At 44.1% G+C, this 26,506-nt stretch overlaps 1 protein-coding gene and 2 long non-coding RNA genes across 6 annotated transcripts in view; 2 read left to right on the top strand and 1 right to left on the bottom strand.

Moving 5' to 3' along the window:
* LOC137840286 (uncharacterized) overlaps positions 1 to 26,506 on the top strand; it is a 245,330-nt gene that overhangs the window by 17,409 nt on the left and 201,415 nt on the right. The window lies entirely within an intron of this gene.
* The window catches only part of wdr17 (WD repeat domain 17), a 72,746-nt gene that overhangs the window by 45,516 nt on the left and 724 nt on the right, over positions 1 to 26,506 (bottom strand). For all 4 annotated transcript variants that reach the window (XR_007481579.2, XR_007481578.2, XM_049721510.2 and 1 more), the window contains 6 exons: positions 18,006 to 18,134; positions 17,073 to 17,256; positions 16,769 to 16,999; positions 16,516 to 16,626; positions 14,997 to 15,137; positions 13,843 to 13,965 (listed from right to left, as the gene is read on the bottom strand). Coding sequence is in view for 2 of the 4 variants with exons in the window: in XM_049721510.2 (XP_049577467.1) it covers positions 13,843 to 13,965; positions 14,997 to 15,137; positions 16,516 to 16,626; positions 16,769 to 16,999; positions 17,073 to 17,256; positions 18,006 to 18,134 (919 nt within the window). In the remaining 2 variants the exon portion in view is untranslated. Of the gene's footprint in view, positions 1 to 13,842; positions 13,966 to 14,996; positions 15,138 to 16,515; positions 16,627 to 16,768; positions 17,000 to 17,072; positions 17,257 to 18,005; positions 18,135 to 26,506 lie in introns of those variants that run through there.
* LOC137840283 (uncharacterized) lies at positions 7,704 to 9,287 on the top strand. Its single transcript, XR_011086816.1, has 2 exons — positions 7,704 to 8,705; positions 9,035 to 9,287. It is a non-coding gene; the product is annotated as an uncharacterized lncRNA (long non-coding RNA).

The raw sequence follows: 26,506 nt of genomic DNA, 5'->3' as shown, positions 1-26,506 counted from the left end.
GTAGCACGACATAGTAAGACGAGACAAACACGTAAAATTGTCGGACAAACACTCATTAAACGAACAAAACACCGTTCAGGTGGGACAGAGAGAGGTCGCTGTGTGTGCACGCGCCGCCATAATAACAGCCATAATCATTTTTAAAGACTGAGGCACATGTGGGTGATTCTTTTGGGAGCTCGTCTGTGTTCATTTCCGCAAAGCCTCTTGCAACTAACCTGGCTTTAGGTACGACCCCCTGTGGTGTTTCCTTGAGTGTGCACACCCACCTTGTGGAGATGCATTTCTGACCTTCATCTTTGACCTCTTCAAACACATTGTTCTGTTTCCAGTTGATGAGTTCAGCGTGTTTGGCAGAAATGAAGGCATGATCGTTCACAATCAGTATGTCCTCTACATGGCAGTCTGTACATAAGTCAGCATGCTCAGTTGGACCCAGCTGAAGATTGTCCACTTGTCCTAAGTCCACTGATCTAGATGTACCAGCAATTTCCTCAGGTTCTGTATACTGTAAGTTGTACCAGTTTTTGTATGTTCCAGTGGAATTTCCTGCCCGGCTGAGGATTTTTCCGGTTCATGCTTGGCCACTTACACTGTCTGTATATGTGACCACCTGTCCAGTTTTCAGCTTTAGTCCTTCAATAATAGTATTTGAACGTGCTGATGTGTGAGGGGGCTCATTGTTATCCTCAGCATCTTCATCGTTTAAGGGTGCCTCTTTTTCACTTTCATCTACAGTGTTATTTTCAAAAAGTCCTGTTTCTGGTAAGGAGGCATTTTTAGTTCTCATTAACAGCTCATCTCTTTCCCTTAACACACAGCCATCAACCCTTCGAAGTCTGGATTGACGCACACGGACATAAGTGCCCCGAACAAATATCACCACACCATCTTGGTCGATGACCACACCTGGACCTTTCCACTCAGTCGAATCCACGATGTTAGGGTTTTCCAGGTTATCTTTATCGTAGGATTATGTTGGAATGTAGACTATAATGATTAAATCAATCTTGTCTTGCCCTTACAATGCAGAGTAAGATGAAGTGGTTGCTTCCTCTGCTTGATTGACCAGCTGCAGGGGAAGCAATCAAAGTTGTTCTGTTTCCCACAACAGTGTAAAACACCCCCTGCTCTGATCTTATCAGAGGCCGGGGGTTCACCAAACCTGTCCACTCACCCCCACTCTGTTCCTCCTAATAAATATGCCCTTGCAGGGAGGAGACTTTTAGACTTCATTCGATCATCGCTGTTCAGACAGCGACGAATGGACTCTCCACCTGCAGGTGTCTAAAAGAACTTGCTTGTCTCCCTTGTGGTTCTTGCAAAATAAGTTGGAGTGAGCACAACTCTAACACACCCGTTTATAGTAAACTTTATCCCGTTTCATATAGGTCATCAGTGGGTCGTTGTTGTTTATGAAGGGCTCTTCGGATCCGCTCAGAGCATTCTGCTTCTGTGAACGCTTTCCTTATGGCATGCAATGCTTTGATGTGCTGAGCTATCCAAGTAGACATGCTAGTCCCTTCCAGAGCTGGCGGCTTGTCAGTGAGAACCGACGGCAACACATGTTGGTAAGGACTGTAGCCATGCACATTATGCATAGAGTTTTTTGCCCTCAGGGCTCAGTCAAGAGCTGTCTTCCAATCACATCCATTGTCTCTCTTTACTTTCAATAGGATTTCAGTAAGGGTTTGATTATGCCTTTCTAAGAGGCCATTGCTCCATGGGCTATACGCTGCAGTTGTTTTCACTTCCATGTGAAAGTTTTCAGTCATGTCCCTCATTTCTTCATTATTAAATTCACCCCCATTGTCAGTGAACAGTCTGCGTGGCGGGCCACAAATAAAGTGCTTCACAATTTATTTGGGTTTCTTTGTGGTAATAATGCTCCCTGCACTGAATCTTGTGAAGTGGTCAATGGCATGCAAATACCACACCCCTGGCTCTAGCTCATGTAAGTCCATAGCTACAGTTTCATTGTAGGCTGAGGCCATGGGTAAAGTCCCAAAAAGTCCTAATGGTCATCGCCACACACACATCTGGGTGTGGTGAAATTTGTCCTCTGCATTTAACCCATCCCCATGTGATTTTGATCCATCCCCTGGGGGAGAGGGGAGCAGTGAGCAGCAGCGGTGCCGCGCTCGGGAATCATTTGGTGATCTAACCCCCCAATTCCAACCCTTAATGCTGAGTGCCAAGTAGGGAGGCAATGGGTTTTTATAGTCTTTGGTATGACCTGGCCGGGGTTTGAACCCACAACCTTCCAGTCTCAGGGCGGACACTCTACTACTAGGCCACTGAGCTGGTAGACCTACTGCTGGCTTTTGCTTTGGTTTACTATACCTGATGCATGTCTCTCAGTTATTTACAATTTTATGCAGGATTGTGATGCACTCCTCATTAGTATTACCTGAGCAGGTCAGTGGTTTTTTTCAGTCTGTCAACTGAGGCATGTCCAAACTGTTTGTGCAATTTCAATAGCACCTTTTGTTTCTCTTGTTTTGTCATATGTTCTGTCACAATAAGAATGTCGTTTTCATTTAGTATGTCACTTCCATCTAGGGTATTTTTGTCCCTCAAGTTCACACAATAATGTCCTGATGATGTTAATTCAAGTTTCACTGGTTGCTTGAACACTATGGCCTTGTCATTCTCAATGTCCAAAACAGCACCAGTTTTTTTCAGTGAAGTCTTGCTTAACAGCAAAGGGATATCGGCTGGGACAACCTCTGTCTCAATTTGGCATTTAGTTTGTGCTATCACAGCTGGGCTTTTCACTTTCTTTGTATAATGGACAATTTTCCCATCACCAAACTTGAATGGTCTTGCATTTTTCACATCTTTCATTTTCAACAACTCATCTTGTGTTAGTTGACTAACATAATGATCAAGCCATTTTTCACCACACACTGTTCTGGTGCAAGCTGTATCAATTACAGCAGATCCTAGAGACTCCACCATGAAAATCTCTGTTTTAGTCAATGCATCTTTAGACAATAAGGTAATGTTGTATTCATCAACCTCCATTTGTTGTTCTTCTTCTATTAGTTTAGCATGTTCATTTTTGTGGGGGCAGTCTTTTGCCCAGTGATATAAACTTTGGCAGACTGCACATCTCGTTCTTCTACCATATCTGGATTGGTACCTTGTTGTCGCGGATTTGACCTACTTTCTCTCCTGCCGGAAAACCTTGTGACATGCGTGAAGCTGGCCCCCCACCCAACGCAAAATTTAAGGAAAATAGTCTGTTTCGTTTGTGCTTCATTTGTGCTGGTTTGTGCAGCAAAAATTTTTGTTTGTGCTGCTTCGTTTTTTTTTGTTATAAAAGATTATTTTTTAGGTCATCCAGAGTTCACCCAGCCCCCCATCTGCTTCAAATGAACCCAAAATGGTACCGTTCGTTTGTGCTTCGTTTGTGCTGGTTTGTGCAGCAAAAAGTTTCGTTTGTGCTGCTTCAGTTTCGTAGATATTACACATTTCATTCATAGCGATGACATCTCCGTGAAGCTGGTCCCCCATTTTCCTCCAAATGGACCCAAAATGGTACCGTTCGTTTGTGCTTCGTTTGTGCTGGTTTGTGCAGCAAAAATTTTCGTTTGTGCTGCTTCCGTTTCGTAGATATTACACTTTTACTTTATAGCGATGACTTCACCCAGCCCCCATTTTCCTCCAAATGGACCCAAAATGGTACCGTTCGTTTGTGCTTCGTTTGTGCTGGTTTGTGCAGCAAAAATTTTCGTTTGTGCTGCTTCCGTTTCGTAGATATTACACTTTTACTTTATAGCGATGACTTCACCCAGCCCCCATTTTCCTCCAAATGGACCCAAAATGGTACCGTTCGTTTGTGCTTCGTTTGTGCAGCAAAAATTTTCATTCATCCCCTCCGCGAGTCGTCACCTTATCGTGGTGGAGGGGTTTGCGTGCCCCTATGATCCTAGGAGCCATGTTGTCGGGGGCTTCATGCCCCTGGTAGGGTCACCCATGGCAAACGGGTCCTAGGTGAGGGGCCAGACAAAGCACGGCTCACAAGCCCCTTATGATGAGTGATATAAATGGACTTAGTTTTCCCTCGCCCGGACGCGGGTCACCGGGGCCTCCCTCTGGAGCCAGGCCTGGAGGCGGGGCTCGAAGGCGAGCGTCTGGTGGCCGGGCCTTCGCCCATGGGGCCCGGCCGGGCATAGCCCGAAATGGAAACGTGGGTCCCCCTTCCCACGGGCTCACCACCTGTGGGAGGGGCCGAAGGGGTCGGGTGCAATGTGAGCTGGGCGGCAGCCAAAGGCGGGGACCTTGGCGGTCTGATCCCCGGCTGCAGAAGCTGGCTCTTGGGACATGGAATGTCACCTCTCTGGCTGGAAAGGAGCCCGAGCTGGTGTGCGAGGCAGAAAGATTCCGACTAGATATAGTCGGACTAGCCTCCACACACAGTTTGGGTTCCGGTACAAGCCCTCTCGAGAGGGGCTGGACTCTCTTCCACTCTGGAGTTGCCCACGGTGAGAGGCGTCGAGCAGGTGTGGGTATACTTATTGCCCCCCGGCTGGGCGCCTGCACATTGGGGTTCACCCCGGTGAACGAGAGGGTAGCCTCCCTCCGCCTTCGGGTGGGGGGACGGGTCCTGACTGTTGTTTGTGTCTATGCACCAAACAGCAGCTCAGAGTACCCACCCTTCTTGGGGTCCCTGGAGGAAGTGCTGGAGAGCGCTCCTTCTGGGGACTCTATCGTTCTACTGGGTGACTTCAATGCTCACGTGGGCAATGACAGTGAGACCTGGAAGGGCGTGATTGGGAGGAACGGCCCCCCTGATCTGAACCCGAGCGGTGTTCTATTGTTGGACTTCTGTGCTCGACACGGATTTTCAATAATGAACACCATGTTCAAACATAAGGGTGTCCATGTGTGCACTTGGCACCAGGACACCCTAGGCCGCAGTTCGATGATCGACTTTGTAGTCGTGTCATCGGATTTGCGGCCGCATGTTTTGGACACTCGGGTGAAGAGAGGGGCGGAGCTGTCAACTGATCACCACCTGGTGGTGGGTTGGCTCCGATGGTGGGGGAAGATGCCGGTCCGACCTGGCAGACCCAAACGCTCTGTGAGGGTCTGCTGGGAACGTCTGGCAGAATCTCCTGTCAGGAAGAGCTTCAACTCCCACCTCCGGCAGAGCTTTTCCCACGTCCCGGGGGAGGCGGGGGACATTGAGTCTGAGTGGACCATGTTCCGCGCCTCCATTGTTGAGGCGGCCGATCGGAGCTGTGGCCGTAAGGTCGTTGGTGCCTGTCGTGGCGGCAACCCCCGAACCCGCTGGTGGACACCGGCGGTAAGGGATGCCGTCAAGCTGAAGAAGGAGTCCTATCGGGCCGTTTTGGCCTGCGGGACTCCGGAGGCAGCTGACAGGTACCGGATGGCCAAGCGGAACGCGGCTTCGGCGGTTGCTGAGGCAAAAACCCGGGCGTGGGAGGAGTTCGGTGAGGCCATGGAGAATGACTTTCGGACGGCTTCGAGGAAATTCTGGTCCACCATCCGGCGTCTCAGGAGGGGGAAGCAGTGCAACGTCAACACTGTTTACAGTGGGGATGGCGTGCTGCTGACCTCGACTCGGGACGTCGTGAGTCGGTGGGGAGAATACTTCGAAGACCTCCTCAATTCCACCTACACGCCTTCCATTGAGGAAGCAGGGCCTAGAGACTCTGAGGCGGATTCTCCAATCTCTGGGGTCGAAGTCACTGAGGTAGTTAAAAAACTCCTCGGTGGCAAGGCCCCGGGGGTGGATGAGATCCGCCCGGAGTTCTTAAAGGCTCTGGATGTTGTGGGGCTGTCATGGCTGACACGCCTCTACAACGTTGCGTGGACATCGGGGACAGTGCCTCTGGATTGGCAGACTGGGGTGGTGGTTCCCCTCTTTAAGAAGGGGGACCGGAGGGTGTGTTCCAATTACAGGGGAATCACACTCCTCAGCCTCCCTGGTAAGGTCTATTCAGGGGTGCTGGAGAGGAGGGTCCGTCGGGAGGTCGAACCTCGGATTCAGGAGGAGCAGTGTGGCTTTCGTCCTGGCCGTGGAACAGTGGACCAGCTCTACACCCTCGGCAGGATCCTCGAGGGTGCATGGGAGTTTGCCCAACCAGTCCACATGTGTTTTGTGGACTTGGAGAAGGCGTTCGACCGTGTCCCTCGGGAGGTTCTGTGGAGGGTGCTTCGGGAGTACGGGGTGCCGAGCCAACTGATAAGGGCGGTTCGGTCCCTGTATCACCGATGCCAGAGTCTGGTCCGCATTTCCGGCAGTAAGTCGGATTCGTTCCCAGTGAGGGTTGGACTCCGCCAAGGCTGCCCTTTGTCACCGATTCTGTTCATAATTTTTATGGACAGAATTTCTAGGCGCAGCCGAGGCGTTGAGGGGGTCCGGTTTGGGGACCTCAGCATCGCGTCTCTGCTTTTTGCAGATGACGTGGTGCTGTTGGCTTCTTCAGGCCGTGATCTCCAGCTCTCGCTGGAACGGTTCGCAGCCGAGTGCGAAGCGGTCGGGATGAGGGTCAGCACCTCCAAATCCGAGTCCATGGTCCTCGATCGGAAAAGGGTGGAATGCCCTCTCCGGATCGGGGATGAGATCCTGCCCCAAGTGGAGGAGTTCAAGTATCTTGGAGTCTTGTTCACGAGTGAGGGGAGGATGGAGCGTGAGATCGACAGGCGGATCGGTGCAGCGTCGGCAGTAATGCGGACCCTGTACCGGTCCGTTGTGGTGAAGAGAGAGCTGAGCCAAAAGGCAAAGCTCTCAATTTACCGGTCGATTTACGCTCCTACCCTCACCTATGGTCACGAGCTATGGGTCGTGACCGAAAGAACGAGATCTCGGATACAAGCGGCCGAAATGAGTTTTCTCCGCAGGATGTCCGGGCTCTCCCTTAGAGATAGGGTGAGAAGCTCGGTCATCCGGGAGAGACTCGGAGTAGAGTCGCTACTCCTCCACGTTGAGAGGAGCCAGATGAGGTGGCTCGGGCATCTTATCAGGATGCCTCCTGGACGCCTCCCTGGGGAGGTGTTCCGGGCATGTCCCACCGGTAGGAGACCCCGGGGACGACCCAGGACGCGCTGGAGAGACTATGTCTCTCAGCTGGCCTGGGAACGCCTTGGGATCCCCCGGGATGAGCTGGATGAAGTGGCTGGGGAGAGGGAAGTCTGGGAGTCCCTCCTGAAGCTGTTGCCCCCGCGACCCGACCCCGGATAAGCGGAAGAAGATGGATGGATGGATGGATGGAAATTTTCATTTGTGCTGCTTCGGTTTCGTAGATATTACACATTTCATTTAAAAGGATGACGTCACCGTGAACCTGGCCCCCCATTTTCCTCCAAATGGACCCAAAATGGTACCGTTCGTTTGTGCTTCGTTTGTGCTGGTTTGTGCAGCAAACATTTTCGTTTGTACTGCTTCGGTTTCGTAGATATTACACATTTCATTCATAGCGATGACATCACCGTGAAGCTGGCCCCCCGTTTTCCTTCAGATGGACCCAAAAAGGTACCGTTCGTTTGTGCTTCGTTTGTGCTGGTTTGTGCAGCAAAAAATTTCGTTTGTGCTGCTTCGGTTTCGTAGATATTACACATTTCATTCATAGCGATGACGTCACCATGAAGCTGGCCCCCCATTTTCTCCAAATGGACCCAAAATGGTACCGTTCATTTGTGCTTCATTTGTGCTGGTTGGTGCTGCAAAAAGTTTCGTTTGTGCTGGCACGGTTTTGCAGATATTACACATTTATTTTCTAGCGATGGCGTCACCGTATTTCGTCACGAATTTCAAGCTCCTGGAATGCTCCTGATGCAGGACGAATAAAAGAGGTATATACTATGTTCTTAGCCTTTTTTTTTTTTTAGCTTACAGAAACCTTTCACTGCGGGAAATGGCTTTTAGTACAAGGATATTTCTGTAATTATGTTTTTATCGTGTTCATTGATTAATTTCCTTTTTATCAATAAGCCTATATCATTATTTTTTTCAATTACATCTGACGTGAAAAAGGTTCACCGCAACCTACATATCTGATGAGTCTATGTCTGTTCCAAAATGAAAAGCTTTCACAGAAAGAACAACATAAGCATTGAAATGCACAAGTATTGAGCACAGACACTTTTGATGTGCGAAGTTTAACAGGCTGTTGATGGTTCCCGTTTTTCAACAATGGTACCTTGACTTTTTTCCAGCCCACTTGTGTATCAATATGCAGCCATTCAGGACAAGGAGAGAGATATGAAGTTATCTTTCTTTTTTTTGGTGGGACCGCTAAACCTCTCCAGTTTTCAACTGCACCGTCAGTAGATGCATCTGGCTCCGCTCTAGGATAAGATTTTTTTTCCCTTTTGTTTACTACTTCAGTTTGAGAAGGACTGCAGACATTGTCAGGCTCTTTGACAGTCGTGGCATCACACACATCCTTTTCACTTTTTTGTTTTGCAGAGCAAATCCGCATGTTTCCCTCAATAAAGGAAAGATGACGAGCAACAAACGGCACACGAATGGGTAGGCTTTCATGCATGAAAAGGCATTTTTTATGTTTTTGAACTCTGCTTCAACAGCTGCGGAACTTGCAGTGATGCTGGTGCTTTTGAATAGAGGGACCATTATTGCTGTCCAGAGTGGCAAGTAACTTCCAAGTCTTGTTATTTGGGGAATAATCTCAGGGAGGAAGTGGATGTTGTCTCTATCCCCATCAGCCATGGTAAGTGACCTGCTCTCCTCACATATTTCTGTCACCCACTGTCGGACATTAGTCTGGATGTGCTGATTTAATGGATCACCTGGTTCTTGTCCCTCAACTTCCTCATCTGAAATGGGGACAAATTCCTCTGCGATTTGCGCTCTCAAGTATTTCTTGCACTTTTCTTATGAGATAGGGGCTCCAGAATTGTCATTACCCTCTGTCTCACTCAGTGCCACAATGGTGATAGCACGAAGAAGTTCTTTTGCATGTTGCAAACATTGTGACTTAAGAAGCTGTGCTATTGACCTGACAAGAAAATCCTTAACACGAGGTATTTTGTTTTTCAGGCAGTCCCATCGGCAGATCATCTTAATACAGTGTGCTCCATCTACCCTGACAAAACATGGGGGTAGATGTCCAGGTTGATTCCCACGTGAAATGTTAAAGCACTCATTGATGTAGCTCTTCAGATCAGGATGAGGGGTAAAAGCTTTGACTAGAGGTCCAAGAATCGCCAGAGAAAAGTCACTCACTGCTACCAGCTCAGTGGTCTAGTAGTAGAGTGTCCGCCCTGAGACTGGAAGGTTGTGGGTTCAAACCCCGGCCGGGTCATACCAAGGACTATAAAAATGGGACCCATTGCCTCCCTGCTTGGCACTTAGCATTAAGGGTTGGAATTGGGGGGTTAGATCACCAAATGATTCCCGAGCGCGGCACCGCTGCTGCTCACTGCTCCCCTCTCCCCCAGGGGATGGATCAAAATCACATGGGGATGGGTTAAATGCAGAGGACAAATTTCACCACACCCAGATTTGTGTGTGACGATGATCATTGGGACTTTAACTTTAACTTTAGGAACAGATGCACCTGCATGGATCCATTCCTTCAGCCACTGTGTGATAGCATTAACATCATGCTTTTCTGACAGCATCTGCACGACTGGGACACTGGAGTTGGTATGCCCTGTCATAACACCCTGATACAGGAAGATATGGCCTCATCAGTTTTTTAACTATAGAGCCAGTTGCATCAACACATAATATTGGGTGAGATTTTGTTATGCTCTTGTACACATGCATCTGTGTTTGACTCCAATAGTGACAAAAAAACTTATCAAGTCCAATGTCTTTAATGCTGTCACTGTGAGGTGCACTGTATTTCAACATCTGCAATGATAAACTTGGATTTTTGTCACCTAAAGCCAAATCATTTTTCTCTTGCTTTGCCTTGCGCAGGGTGGCCAAATTTGGCAGGTGGCTTGACTCTGGGTCTCCGAACATCAGTTTATTTCCTTGTGATGCTCGCCATACATGTGGTTCCATCCTGCCCTCACAAAGTTCCTTGGCTACCTGCACACGCAACTGTCCAGATAAAAACCGCTTTGAGCAACCAGTGTGTAGGGAGTCATCGCTGTTCTTAATGAAACAGTTCAATATTATTGGACTGTTTATTTCTTGCTCTTCGCCACAATTAATGTTGAGAAGGCCATGACACTCCTTGCAGTATTCTCTGATTTCGATATAATTATTTGAGACCAATGGATAGACCTTGGCTCTTCTAAAAACAAATGTGCAAGGGAATTTTGACCGGTTTCCATATTTGTTCATTTATGATGTGGGTCCAGGTGCCAGACTTCAAAATTGTATATTCTCTCTTTTGGGTTCGACAGTTCTTATCTTTGTATTCAGCCTTTTCCGTAATAAATTCCATCCACTTGTCAAAAGGAATATGAAGCTGAAATGACCGTTCAGGGCCTGATTCCGAGCTTGCTTCACTGCTAGTTTCAGGATCAGTTTCATCATGATTGAATCCCAGAGCTGACCAGATATTGTGTCTGTTTGTTTTTACAAAGGTGTACAGAGCCTTTGCAGACATCTTCTTTTCCAACTGGTCACTCAGATCTGTCCGCACAGTAGCGCTTGGAGTGGCGTTACCATTTTCAAGTGTGGCCTTTTTTGATGAGCAGAGAACTGAAACAATTAAATCATTGTCTACTGCTGGTTGTTTGGGCATCTAGTTGAAGGACAAATAAATATAATCAGGATTCATTGCTTGAATAATTAAAATTACACATGCGTGTTCATTATAATTGCTATGCATGGACGGAAAAATGATGCAAAGTGAAAGATATTTTGACATCAAAATGTATTAAGCATGCTTTCTTTAGGAATTTTGTTTTCTTGGTCTGTGCAAATTACACACGTCTAATAAGTCTAATAAGACAATGTTAGCGAACTAGCTATTCAGACTACCTGGGGTGTTTTTAATTCTATATTGTATGAACTCTTGTTTTTTTTTTGTTTTTTTACACATTTTACTTACATTGGTCGATGGTCACTTCCCAGAAAAATACGCTTTCTGACACTCGCTGTTATTAAATCTTCGGAGATAGTTGTGCATTTGTCGCTTGAAAACGTTGCGCGTCTTTGTTTTTCGCCACCCTGTTGCGATATGTCTTACCGGCCTGCAGAGGTCACTTTGCATGGTAATTAGTTGGATAATACATGTGTAAGAATTGAGGAGTTATGATGTCAAGTGAAAAAAATGTTAGAATAAAATACATGCATGATTTTAATAACGAAAAATTGCAATGGCACAAACAAATGGTTAATTAACGATCCATGGAGCAAAGATTTGGCATCTCTAGAAAATAAATTCATATTAAATAAATGACAAATTGAATGATTCACTGAGCGCAAACTATTTTTTTTTTGCGGCACAAACAATCGGTACCATTTTGGGTCCATTTGGAGGTGTTAAATGGGGGCTGATTCATTTGGAAGTAAATAGGGGGCGGGGCTACGTGACGTAAAATAAATGTGTAATATCTACGAAACCGTAGCAGCACAAACGAAAAAATTTGCTGCACAAACCAGCACAAACGAAGCACAAACAAACGGTACCATTTTGGGTCCATTTGGAGGAAAATGGGGGGCTGGGTGACATCATCGCTATAAAATAAATGTGTAATATCTCCGAAACCGAAGCAGCACAAACGAAAATTTTTGCTGCACAAACCAGCACAAACGAACGGTACCATTTTGGATCCATTTGGAGGAAAATGGGGGGCCAGCTTCACGGTGACGTCATCGCTATGAATGAAATGTGTAATATCTCTGAAACCAAAGCAGCACAAACGAAACTTTTTGCTACACAAACCAGCACAAACGAAGCACAAACGAACGGTACCATTTTGGGTCCATTTGGAGGAAAATGGGGGGCTGGGTGACGTCATCGCTATAAAATAAAAGTGTAATATCTACGAAACGGAAGCAGTACAAACAAAAATGTTTGCTGCACAAACCAGCACAAACGAACGGTACCATTTTGGGTTCATTTGGAGCAGATGGGGGGCTGGGTGAACTCTGGATGACCTATAAAATAATCTTTTATAACTAAAAAACCGAAGCACCACAAACGAACATTTTTGCTGCACAAACCAGCACAAACGAAGCACAACCGAAACAGACTATTTTCCTTAAATTTTGCGTGGGGTGGGGGGCCAGCTTCACGCAGGTAACCTTGTGTAGTAGGCATCATTAGTTGCATCTTCGCTCACCTGCAGTGCACCGACTCCACCTTGTGGCGTATTGTCGCTGAATATCCTCTTCAAGGCAGCCTTCATATTGTCAAAGGTGAGGCTTGGACAAGCGGTAAGTGCCAACTGTTTGTCTTTAATATAAAGTCCCGCAGTGTCTAGCAGCTTGAAAGCTAACACCGCATCTGGTAACTCCATTTTGAACTGGCGAATTCTGTTGTACCTCCGTTCAAATTTGACAATGTAGTCCGCCATTGAAATGCCCGTGTCTTTCGTTATCCGGTCGAACTCCGTATATTCCTCGTATTGGCGGTCCTTTTCTTCTTTCAAAAACACTGAGTCCAGTTTTCCCAAAAGTGTAGTCATTCCATCATCTGTATTCAAATCCTCTGCGGATACTTTCAGCGCGCTGTCTCTCGCTCTTCCCGTAAGCGACAAGGCAACCGCCAAACCCTGCTTCTTTTTATCCAAGTCCGTAACAAGTCTCCATATTTCGACTTCATTTTTCCAACTTCCGTAAGACTTCTTCTCATCAAACGCTGGCGGAACTTTGTAATTACCAGCGGTCATCCTCTGCTACCATGTGAATTTGAATAATGACGATAACAACAACTGTGCGTCTCACTAGACTTTACTTGTACACGTCAACAACGTGACTCCATTACAACAACTGAATCATTTCCTTGACTCCTGACATACAACGCGTCCACACATGCGTAGTAGGAAAAGCATATAACAAATGCATATAGCAAACGCATAGTAGGAAAAGCATAACATCTCAAACGCTCTCCCATAAAAGTGATCAGAACCGACTAAAGACTGATTTAACACATTGGTGCTGCTTATTTTTGATTCCGTTGGATATTGATCCGTAAACGTACTCGAAAACATTAACGGAACAGCCTATTTTGAAATGAAATAGCCTCGCGGGTACAACAGCTATTCAGTGACGCCCCCTGACCATGGTTGTCGTAATGCTGGGAATGATGCGATCTTGTAATTTACTAGTCGTACTAAAACGTACTGAAACATTTTGGCAGGGCGCTGTGTACAACCAGTATGGATCAACAAATTCATCAATTGATCCATATATAAGGCGCTCTGCATTATAAGGCGCACTGTGGTTTTATTGAGTAAATTTTAAGTTTTTAAGTGTGCCCAATAGTGCGGAAAATACGGTAGTTCCTGCTTGTATTATGAATGATGTGTTTGGCATTTAAGTATATGTGTGCATTTTCACGAAACCGTGACTGTGATGGTACAATAAACAATAACTTTTCAGCCTTGTTGTTTCTTGCTAAGGTGTGAAAGTATTGCATTTGATTGACGTTGATGGTGTGAATCAAACTTTATTTAGAAAATTCCTGTAAAAGTTTCTTTCAGGTTATTTAATTTGTTCTTTTAGTATATAGTTCAGAGAATTAATTTTATTTGGGTAGCAATTGAACTAGGAGTACTCCATCTATGTGAAAATGGCAGGGATGCCACAATATCAAAATTCTCCCCAAGATGTGGGGGTGCCCAGAGAGTGACCAATGATGGCCGTGGCCACCAAAGAGCACCGCCTCTGCATATGTTAAGCATATTAGTTTCTTAAGGTCATGTTTTGAATTGTACCTCTCTTTGCAAGGGGAGAGTTGAGAACATGTAAAGCATGAAAGCCCGTCTTCTTCAGCTTGAAACTGTCCAATGGAGTAGAGCGAGACACATTCCATATCCTCAATACTCCAACCTGGGAGTCTGAAAGAGACAGAGTTATGCTAGCTAAAAATATATTTTATCTAAAACATTAATGCTGTACGTTATGAGCTTCATTCAATTACAAATGTAAAGAACCTGCTCTCTTAAAGGTTATGAGCTCCATTCAATTACAAATGTGAAGAGACATTACCTGAGATTCCAGACATGATGGCCTATTTTGCACTATCAAGCTCAGTTTATGTATTTTTTTTTTATCAGGAAAATGAAAACAGTTTCCCTACCCGCATGTCTGGGTGGTACGAATCTGAAATTGTTCGGCTAATATTGTTTGTTTTGCCATCAAAAGCTAATTCTGGCTCGACAAGCCATAGAAACTAGAGTGCGCAAACTGTTGTGTCTGTTTGCCTGTCTCACTATCTGAAAACTATGATCAATCGCCACCAAAATTCATCAGCACATTCCTCCAATTGGAATGTCTACTTGAACCTGTAAAAATAATTTCAAAAATGATCAGCACAATATATTCAATTTTGTAGAGGTGACAGTAAGTTTTGCTCATAGGCACTCACATTTGAGTAAGTAAATACGGAATATTGTGTAAAATCCTTTCATATTTTCACAGGTTGAAAAGTGAACAAGAGCAGGAATGTCCATATGAATTTTGCTGCCAATTAATCCTCATTTCAGACACTGTGACAACAGAACATGACAAACAAAGCCAGAAAACAATACACATTACAACTCTTGCCTCCCTCTTGTGACGTAGACAGGGTAAAATGGGAAAAAAACAGGAAGCTGAACCCCAAAAGTTGATGGGTCAGTTTGTTATATATCTCACCCCAAAAAAGCCCGAAAGATTATTTTACTGGCGTAAATTTTGTTGATGACATCGTAGACCTATTATATAAATGGCAATGTTTTGTTTGCTGGACTGCCGCTTTAATGAATGCTTTGCAGTTACAGTATATATGTTAAAACCTGAAATGTAAGTCTTAGGCAAAATACCATATGTGGCAGTAAACAAATATCAAGGCACAGGGGAATACACCACACCCACTGTTTTTGTTTACCTCCAGTGATGAACATGCCGGGGGCAGAGGGAATCCATGCAAGACACTGAACTGATGCAGCAGCCGAGGGAAAGCAGAAAGACGTAATACAAGCCAAGGCCTCACTGTCCACCAGCCTGATGCCATTATTGAGGTTGGACACTGTCAAAAAGAGTCCCTGTTACATTTTGCTTCATGAATACACTAAGTATTAAATGACTTGTACCCCTGATGGGAAAGTCGCAACAACAGCAGCAGCAAAATTGCTTGCAATAAAACTTTGGAATTGATTTGGCGTTTTTTTTTTTTGTTGTTGTTCCAAATGCCTAACTTCAGTATAATCTCATATTGCATTGCGGCCAGCGGTACAATCTGGGTCTGTCACTTATTGCACACCTTGGTAAAATAGAGAAAAATGGTCCTCGCGGCAAAGGTTGGACGGGTTAGACAACAGCTAGAATTTGGCCCCATTCATGATAACTCATTGAATTCTTTAGCACTTTTAACGGGGATAGGGTTGTTACAAACAATAGACATGCAGCTACGATGCAAGCCATGTGTATCAATTTATAATTGAAGCAGGTTTTCACATCAACTGCCATTTACCCCCTCGAGTTGGTCTGTAACTGTCAGAGACAGTTCCAAACAAAATGGTCGTTACACCATCTCATCCAAGTCCGCAAATTATAAATCAATTATCAATGTCATGCCCAATCATACAAATGAACGAATTCCGTCTCATTTGTGCACAGCAATAATTTCAACATATCCAATTTCGTGTTGCATGTAACAAGGAATGTAAATGTGGACTAAACTTCTTAAACACCCTTATCTACATCGATAACATACATAACCTATGTAAAAAAATAAAACCTAGCGATCTCTAACAAGTATAGAGAAAGTAAGATCAAACCTTCTTATATGACGTACCACTCAGATTTTAAAAACTAATTACACTTTAAAATATCAGCATCATGCATTAGAAAGGGATGATACCTTATTGATTAAATGACAAGTAATGATATGCAATTATTATTTAGTTTATCTTCATTTACATACAATCGGACGACGCAACATACGGCTACAGAGATGTATTTATCCTCAATATACGTATATGACAAAACAGCAGGGTGCTTCCATTTTCAAATCATTGGGCTACACGTCTCAATAGCTATTGAAATCACGGCTTTTGTAATGAGTGAATTGCATTTAGTCAAACTGCAATTATATTGCAAATGCATCATTCAGCCCTACTTCTAACTCTATCTGAATACTTTTGTAACCAAATCTTCCCAACTCTGGATTTAATACACATGAAAAAATTAAAAGTGGGGAAATATGACTGCTCATGGAATCAATGCCAGTCTTCTACATCTGCACTTCTTGCTATATTTCTCCAAGCTGTGTCTTAATGTCAGTCAACTTTCATGATTACAGCCACTAGGCTGAAATCAACACTCATTTCCCATTTCTTAAAAGCTGTGGTCTGCAAATATAATGGACAAAAATGTGATGAGTCATAATTCTTAATTTGCCCAACCTAATAAGTAGGATGTTGACAAAGGGTCCCACTCCAGGGCACTGACTGGGTCCTCTTCATCCGTTCCCTCTAAAGACTCAGGACGCAAGACGTGCTTTTGACTTTTACATCCTACAAATAGGAAAAAGTGGAAGATGAAGAGGTGTGTGTGTGTGCGTGTGCGTGTGCGCGCGTGCGCGCGCGTTTGCTGCAAGGAACAGCGCAAAAAAATTGTTGAAAGTGCATGGGGGGGACATGGGGGAAACATTCATACCTGGCTGAAAAATAGACAAACTCCCATCTGTGTGTCCAAATACCAGTTTTCCCTTTTTGCTTGGGTGCCATCTGAAGAGACAGATATCAGACAGAAAGGAGTGGGCCTCTTTATGTACTGTCACTCCAGAGTCAGAATTTCCAGAGACCCAAATATAAAGAGGGCCACGTTGAGAGACAAATGCCACACCATCAGCTGAATTCCAGCACCAGCTCACTGCAGCAGGGACACCTGAAAGAAAGAACAAGCTGTGATGGTGAAAAACCCTCTGATAATAAAACATAGCTTGGATCAGCCATCGTACCTTTAGTGTTGTCTAGTCGTGCTACAGCCTTTTGCTCAGCTACATTCCACACAATGAGCAGGTTATCAGCTGAAGCCGATGCAAATAGATCGGGGTTATCTGGACACCAACTGATGGCTGTTATAGTCTTTTTGTGTTCTGCCATGATGGACTTCAACTTGAATTCATTGTACTGCTGATCTAACTACAAGAGACAGATATAAATAATATAAAGTTAGAGTTCAGTAGTGTGATATTGGTTTTCAGTGAACTTTGGATGTCTGATTTTCATAATGAGATAATAATATTGATACTAAAATCAACATTGCTTTGTATGTTACAAAGAATGTAATCACGTATCATGCAAGCATATCTGGTCACCATTCCATTTGTTGTTCAACTGATACTACTAAACATCCATCCATCCATACATTTTCTGTACCGCTTTGTCCCCACGGGGGTCGCGGGCGTGCTGGAGCCTATCCCAGCTGTCATCGGGCAGTAGGCGGGGGACACCCTGAACTCGTTGCCAGCCAATCAATTACTAAACAATGAACAGATATATAGGTACGATGGATGGATTGCTGGATGCCGTAATTTCAACAAATGTTTTATTTTGTGTGCGTACATGTTTGCTCTTAAAATCATAAAATCATCTCGATGTATGAAGTTAGTGTTTTTGGATGAATGGATGGATGGATGGATGGATGGATGGATGGATGGATGGATGGATGGATGGATGGATGGATGGATGGATGGATGGATGGATGGATGGATGGATGGATGGATGGATGGATGGATGGATGGATGGATGGATGGATGGATGGATGGATGGATGGATGGATGGATGGATGGATGGATGGATGGATGGATGGATGGATGGATGGATGGATGGATGGATGGACTTGGTATCACAGTGAGACAGGTTAAAATATTAGTGTACACATAGTTTACCTGGTAGATATATATGGCAAGAGTAGCACAATAGGCGAAGCGGTCTCCACTTGCTGCACATACGTCGTTATTCCAAGGCTGACAGCCTGCTGCAAGCAATCCCACCTGTTTCACCTTACCCATCTTTGCCTAGACAAATATACATGAAAAAACAACATGAAAGGAAGTCAAGTTCACGCACATGTGGCTTTTTTCCAACAAAACAGATGGTCCCAAACCACACAATTCTACTTGTTAGGTCATCACAACAGCAGTGCTTCTACTATGTAATTTTACTTTTGATACATGTTGATTTTGCAGTGTAATACACCTCTATTTGTTGAAGGTATTCTTTTACAAAACGGTCTTATATCTTATATCAAACTCACATTCACAACTATGGGTATTGGGTAATTTCAGATCTTCATTTAATTATGAGGAGAACTCAGAAAACTTGAGGCAAAATTTAAAACCATTACTGTGAGGTTGTACAAGAGAGAAAGAAAATCAACCATTTATAATTTTAAGTTTTTATCAACCTCAACATTTCTAATTTGGTAATAATACTGGTAACTATGGGGCAATACAACACTTACTTTCGCCTACGTATAAGTATATAATAACAATAATGAATCTCCCTTAACGGATCTCAAAGCTTTTGTCTGATTGCATGTACCATATTTTCCAGACTATAAGTCGCTCCGCAGTACAAGTCGCACCAGCCATAAAATGCATAATACAGAAGAAATAAAACATGAGTCGCATTTTTGGGAGAACTTTATTTGACAACATCCAACACCAAGAACAGACATGAACAGGCTAAACGATACGGTATGCTAACATTACATAAACACAAATAAGGAACTGAGGACGTGCCTGACGTAACATTAAGTTATTCAAATAACTATAACATAAATAACAGGTTTATCAAACCATCCGTGTCACTCCAAATCATTGAATCCATCGAAATCTTCGTCCTTTGTGTCACATAAATAACTCCACTGACTCCGGAAGTCAGTAGATGCGGCGCTGACGTCAGACTCGTCGTCATTTGCAGTTCCAGTTACTCCACAGGCCAATACAACTATATATAAACTATATATAAAATAATTATGACATAAATAATAATTTTATCAAAACATCCGTGTCACTCCAAATCATTTAATTCATCGAAATCTTCATCCTCTGTGTCAAATGCCGCTGCTGACTCCGAAAGTACATGCGGCGCTGACGTCGGACTCGCCATCAGTTGTGGTTCCAATTATTCCACAGGCATATATAACTATATTGTACTGTTACTGAAATACCATGCAAGTCGTGGGTTTGGTAACCGGCTCTTTATTTCACAAAACAAGAATTCAACACACAAGCCAACAACAATCATCTCCTCCCCCCTGTGGCCTCACGGCCTCCCTAGGCAATCGGAAACTACTGAACCCTAACGATATACAAGTTGCTACACTAAATAAACTACTACCGTAATTTTCGGACTAAAAGTCGCTCCGGAATATACGTCGCATTAGACATAAAATGCACAATAACGTGAAAAAAAACATAAGTCGCTCCGGAGTACAAGTCGCATTTTGGGGGAAATTTATTTGACAAAATCCAACACCAAGAACAGACATGAACGAGCAACAACAGGCTAAACGATAGGTATGCTAACGTGACATAAACACAAACGAAGAGCTGAGAACGGGCCTGACGTAACAGTTATTCAAATAACTATTACATAAATAACACGTTTATAAAACCAGCTGTGTCACTCCAATTCATTAAATCCATCGATCGTCCTTTATGGAAACAATGCCGCGTATGCGCCGCGCTGATGACGTCTAAATATTCTAAATATTCCACAGACCCATATAACGATATATAAAGTATATAACAAATAACTATCATATAAACAGCAATATTATCAAACCATCTGTGTCACTCAAAATCATTAAGTCTATCGATCAAATTCCTCGTCCTTTGTCAACAACGCCGCGCGTGCGCCCTGACGTCAGCCTCGTCGTTATTCCACAGATCTAGTATATAACTATATTATAGCGTTAACAAAGTACAAGGAAAGACGTGGGTTTGGTAAACGTCTCTTTATTTAACAAAACAAGAGTTCAACGAGCCAACAAGTACTGAACTGTAACGATAAAAACATATACAAGTTGCTATACGAAATAACATATATCAAATAACTATAACATAAATAGTTCACCACCACACGGCACCAAGCACCGGCATCGACTTCCAGGTGTGTGGCGGCGTGGACTTCCATCCCCGGAGGTGGCACTTCCAGGCACAGAGGTGGAAGAGAGCTCCATAGAATAGGACCGGGCGTGCGTAAAAGCCATATGCGAGCCCCATCCGCCGTCCCCGGACAGCCACCCGGCCGAGCGCCGGCCCACGACTTCCATCCACGGAAGTGAAAGAGAGCTCCGTAGAGTAGGACCGGGCGTGCATAAAAGCAATGTCTAAGCCCCATCCACCGTCCCTGGACAGCCACCCGGCCGAGCGCCGGCCCCCGACTTCAATCCACAGAGGTGAAAGAAAGCTCCGTAGAGTAGGATCGCCATAATAGTTTTTCAAACCTTCTGTGTCACTCCAAATCATTAAATCCTTCAAACTCTTCGTTCTCCGTGCCACTTACAAACAAAGCCGCTAATGATGCCGGTAGTACGTGGGGACCTTCGACATCCCGTGATCGAATCTTTGTCCTGTATGTAAACAACTGCCGCGCCACGGACGTCACTTGAAATTCAAATTACAGTAATCCCTTGCTACATCGCGGTTCGTTTATCGCAGTTTAACTTTTTTTTCTTTTTTTTTTTAATTTTGAAAATTTGTGAAAAAATTCACATATAATTCGCTCCTCAGTATAAGTCGCACCCCCACCCAAACTATGGAAAAAAAACGCGATTTATAGTCCGAAAATTACGGTATATATATAATAACTACCGCCCCGTGGCCCTGACGCCCATCATCATGAAGTGCTTTGAGCGGCTTGTCATGGAGCACACATCAAATCCATTCTCCCCCCCACCATTGACCCTTTCCAGTTTGCGTACCGTGCCAAACGGTCCTCTGAGGATGCCATCTGCTCTGCCCTCCACTCGCCCCTCACCCACCTGGAGAGAAAGGACTCATATGTGAGGTTGCTGTTTGTGGACTTCAGCTCTGCCTTCAACACCATTGTGCCGCAGCAACTCATCTGCAAACTCGACGAGCTGGGCCTCAGTACCTCCCTCTGCAACTGGCTACTGGACTTCCTCTGTCAGAGGCCTCAGGTGGTGTGACAAAATCTCCGCCAGCATCACGCTGAGCACGGGGGCCCCCCAGGGCTGCGTGCTCAATCCACTGCTCTTCAGCCTGCTGACGCATGACTGCACTGCGACCTGCAGCGACAACCGCATAGTGAAGTTTGCTGACAACACGACTCTGGTGGGTCTCATCACGTGGGGGCGACGAGACTCGGTACAGGTCGGAGGTTGACCTTCTGACCACGTGGTGCAGGGACAACAACCTCCTGCTGAACGTCAACAAGACCAAGGAAATCGTTGTTGATTTCCGGAAGGGTCAAGCAAATCACCAGCCGCTGATCATTGACGGTGCTGTGGTTTAGAGGGTGAGCAGCACCAAGTTCCTGGGGGTGCACATCAGTGAGGACCTCTCCTGGTCGGCAAACACCGCGTCACTGGCAAAGAAAGCTCAGCGCCACCTGTACTTCCTGCGGAAACTCAGGCGTGCATGTGCTCCTCAGGCAGTCCTGTCTACATTCTACCGTGGCACTATTGAGAGCGTCCTCTCCAGTTGCATCGCTGTCTGGGGTGGTAGCTGCACTGACCAGAACTTGAAGGCCCTGCAGCGCATAGTGAATACGGCTGGTAAGATTGTTGGTGCTTCGCTCCCCTCCCTGAAGGACATTTACACCTCCCATCTCACCCGCAAGGCAACCACGATTGTGAGTGATGTGAGTCACCCAGCTCACTCTTTGTTTGACCTTCTGCCCTTTGGGAAGAGGTACAGGAGCCTGCGCTCCCGCACCGCCAGACTCGCCAACAGCTTCATTCTCCAGGCTGTTAGGACCCTGAACTCACTACCCCCTTCTGCGTAGCGTGCTGCACTTTTGCGCTATTTTCTGGAATGTCTGCTGTACGCTCACTTGCTCCTTTTTGCTCCTCTTATTTATTTGTTGTGTTATTTATTCATTATTTATTCAGCACGCTGTTGTTTACTTGATTGTCTATTGTGTGCCATGTCTTGTCACCGTGGGATAGCGGGGAACGATATTTCGGTTTCTTTGTGTGTCTTTGGCATGTGAAGAAATTGACAATAAAGCTGACTTTGACTTTGACATAAATAACAAGCTTATTGAACCATCCGTATCACTCCAAATCATTAAATCCACCAAAATCTTCGTCCTCTGTGTCCATCTCTGTCCACTGTGTTATAAACGACTCCGCTGACTCCGGAAGTCAGTGCATGGATTAAGACTCATTGTCAGTTGTGGTTCCAATTATTCCACAGGCCTAGTGCGACCTCATGCGGTTTAAAGTGGAAATAACATGTGAAGTCATCAACTATACTTGTCAGTAAGTAATGTGTTAATGATCAAGCAATAATGTGTTAATAATTTTACATATAAGTTGCTCCTGATTATAAGTCGCACCCCCAGCCAAAATATGAAAAAAACTGTGATTTATAGTCCGGAAAATACGGTAATCATTGCTTTCTACCGGGTATCAAATAAGTATTAATAACTGTCTCCAATTCCACTTCTATCACTTTTAGCACACATCACAATCCACACTGGAGCATCACGGTTTAAGTAGGGCAAGTTGATTACGAAGAGCTACAGTGTATGAAGAGGATTGCACTAATCTGAACAGTGATTGGCTCAGATAACTGCTCATCTGCTGTTTGAATACCGGTACAATGTGGAAATTCAAATAAAAACTATCAGTAATAAAGTTTATGAAGTTATTCAGAAGATTTAATTAGCCTTATATTAAACAACTGGAAATGTTTGGCAATGATGACGATTGATTAAAGACTTATGCTATATGATGAAATGCTTATATTAAAACAGATGGCTAAATTTAGTTACAGCATCGCAGCAAGGATAGGCTTCAGCACACCCACCACACTAGTGAGGAATTAAGTACATTTGCAAGACAATTAATGTAAGTGCAGTATTTAAGTGGGTAATGTGATGAATTACGATGCCTATTATCCGCACGACTACATAACAAGGAATTACCTAAATGTAAAAAAAGTTTAACAAATCACCAGTCAAAATAAATACTCAACATATACAAGTGTGGGAATTAAAAAATCTGTATTTTTTATACTAGTTTAGTACATAATATCAGTTGTTTATTGTTTGGGTATGTCATTTAGTCTTTTTTTTCTCTAAACATTTAATTCTACTTAAGACAATTTTAGTGCTGATTAATAGCTGAAATTGACTTATCCAAGATTGACTTCTGTCAGATTCTTCCTTAGTCCACACGCTTGTGCTCATTATTACTAATTTACAGCATGCATACCTGTGTTTCAAAGTAGATTATTCAAACAAGCTATTTCTCGCTTTGTCACACCTAAAGATCTACATTGTGATATTCAAAATGTGCAGCATACACAAACTAGACTAATTATAAATATACATAGCCAAAAGAATTATTGTAAATGGAAAGGGCAACTTCAATTCTTCAGGATCATGGAAATAATGAAAACATTGCCTCATGGTCTACATGAACAAAAGAACGATTTGATTATAAATATAGAATTTAAACCATTAGTTTACATACACTATGCAAAAAGACAACACGTTTTCTTCTCACCATCTGAAGATAAATCAGACTAAAGCTCTCCTATTTCAGGTCATTTAGGAGTACCAAAATTATTGCATTTTGCTAAATGCCACAATCATTTGAGAGAAGACTTTTATGTCACTTTCTTTGAGATCAAAAGTTTAGATCCACAAAAAGAAATGCCATTAAACAACATGGGGAAGCCATGATGACTTTGGTAGGTTTACTGACATGTGAGCTAACTGAGGGCACACCTAGGGATTTATTTGAAGGCCACTCTTCAAACACTCTGCTTCCTTGTTTGAAATCATGGGAAAATCAAAAGAAATCAGCCAAGGCATCAGGGAGCGACGTGTGGAACTCCACAAATCAGGTTCATCCACGAGTCCAATTTCCAGATGCTCGAAGGTGCCATGTTCATCCATTCAAACAAATATATGCGTGTAAACATCAGGGGAATGTCCAGCGCTCACAGCGCTCAGGAATAAGACCGGCTCAGAGATGAACGTGTTGTGATCCAAAATCTGTGAATGAGCAAAAGCTGATGACTTTGTGAAGATGCCGAATTAAGTCGGTAAGAATGTGTCATTATCCACAGTGAATCGAGTCCTGCATTGACATGGACCGAAAGGCTATTCAGCAAGAAAGAAGCTATTACTCCTGAAGAAAGATTCAAAAGGCTAGATCAAAATTTTCAAAGAGACGCGGATAATATCCGAACTTCTGGAGACAACGTCTGTGGAATGATGAAACTAAAGTGGAGCTGTTTGGCCATTATGACTATGGTTACATTTAAAGGAAAAAGCAGGAGGCTTGTAGACCTGAGAACACCATACCAACTGTGAAGCACCGAGGTGGTAGGATCATGTGGGACTATTTTGCTGCACCACCAACAGGAGCTTGTCATAAAATAGACATCATGAAGAACATTATGTACAAATACTAAGGCAACATCTCAAGACATCAGCCACGGATCCAAAACTTGGGTTCAAATGAGTGTTTCCCAATGGTCAATAACACGAAGCGCACTGCCAAAGAGTTAAAAAGTGGCTTGCTGACAATAAAGTCAATGTTGACCTAGCAATCACAAAGCCTTGATCTGAATCCCATCAAACAATTGTGGGCAGATCTCAAGAGATGTGTGGGAGCAGGGCAACTGACAAACCTGACTCAGTTACACCAGTTCTTTCAGGAGAGATGGGACAGAATTCCAGCAGAGTACTGTCAGAAGCTTGTGGAAGCTTACTCAAAACATTTGACCAACGTTTTGTTTGAGTCTTGCAGTTCAAAGGTAATGCTATGAAATACTAAGGAAATGGATGTAAAGTTTTGACCCAGGATAAAATAATAAAAAATATCTAAAATACGTACACTCTCTCTCATTATTGTGGCATTTAGCAAACTGAAATCATCTTGGTGATTTTAAGTGACCTGAAACATGAAAGGTTTGGTCTGGTTTTAGTTGAGAACATGAGGAAAAAATAGTGTGCCTGTTTGCACAGTGTATGTACACTTTTGGTTTCAACTCTATGTCTATCCATCCAGACATTTTCTGAACTGCTTTAAACTCAAGAGGGCCGCTGGCATTCTGGGGGCCTGTCCCACCCGACTTTGGGAAGTAGGTTGGCTGCACACTGAACTGTTTGCCAACCAATCGCAGGGCAAACCACAGTTCCCTGTTTTTATAATGTGGGAGGAAACTGGAGTATCCGGAGAAAACGCACGCAAGTAACGTCGAGAACATGCAAAATCTGCACAAGATGCCCAGAGCCCGGAATTGAACAGAGCACCAGGATGTGCAAACCAATCAACCACCATTCGCTCGTCTTGCTACTATTCGTGCATTCATCTTGCTTCGCTTCACAAGGGTCAGAGGAACGTTGGAGCCTATCCCAGCAGTCTTAGGGTGGTAGATGGTGGATGACACCCTCAACTTGTTGCCAGCCAATGGCAGGCCACACATAGACAAACAACCATCTGCACTTACAGGCAACTTAGAGCAGTCAATTGGCCTACCAGGCATGTCTTTGGAATGTGAGAGGAAACCCACACAGGCACGGGGAGAACATGCTTACTCCACACAGGAAGACTGGAGCTGGAATCAAACCTTGCACCTCTGTACTGTGAGGCGGACGTGCTAACCAACGCATCACTGTCTTGGTACTAATATCTCCAAAATGTATCAGTGCCTCCCATGTCCCCTATTTTGTTATGTTTTGTTTTGTGCCTTGTCATATAATGAAGATATATTTTATGTTGTGAATGTTGTGCTGTGCTTTTGTGGTTCGAGGTAAAGGGTAAATTCTAAATTTATAAAAATGGCGGCACTCTACAAGAGACTACTAGTATAGAACAGCTCTTGGGTTGACTGGTAACTCTCATATTTACAAAGACCAGTGCCAAGCTGATGTGATGAAACAGTATACTGACTTTAAAAGCACAAATACCTGTAGAGCCAAACGACATCCACATCTCTTCAAAATGGCAAGCCCGCTGCAGCAAGTTAGTCAAATTATCAGTTCCCTGTGATTCAATGTGGTATGCTACTTGTTAGGCACCATTTATGTGCCTGACATACAGTTGTGTTTGTTCACTATTTTTATTTTTGTATTTGACTCCTTCTCAGTAAAGAAGATGAAAGAAAATGACAGTGTTTAAGGTAAAGACGACTAATGAGGTTTGGTCCCGATAGTTCTGTCGCGCGTCTGCGTC

This window comes from Syngnathus scovelli, chromosome 5, assembly GCF_024217435.2.
Source record: "Syngnathus scovelli strain Florida chromosome 5, RoL_Ssco_1.2, whole genome shotgun sequence".
Taxonomy (NCBI): domain Eukaryota; kingdom Metazoa; phylum Chordata; class Actinopteri; order Syngnathiformes; family Syngnathidae; genus Syngnathus; species Syngnathus scovelli.
Note: the sequence above shows the minus strand (reverse complement) of the source record. Positions and strands in the feature narration are given on the sequence as shown.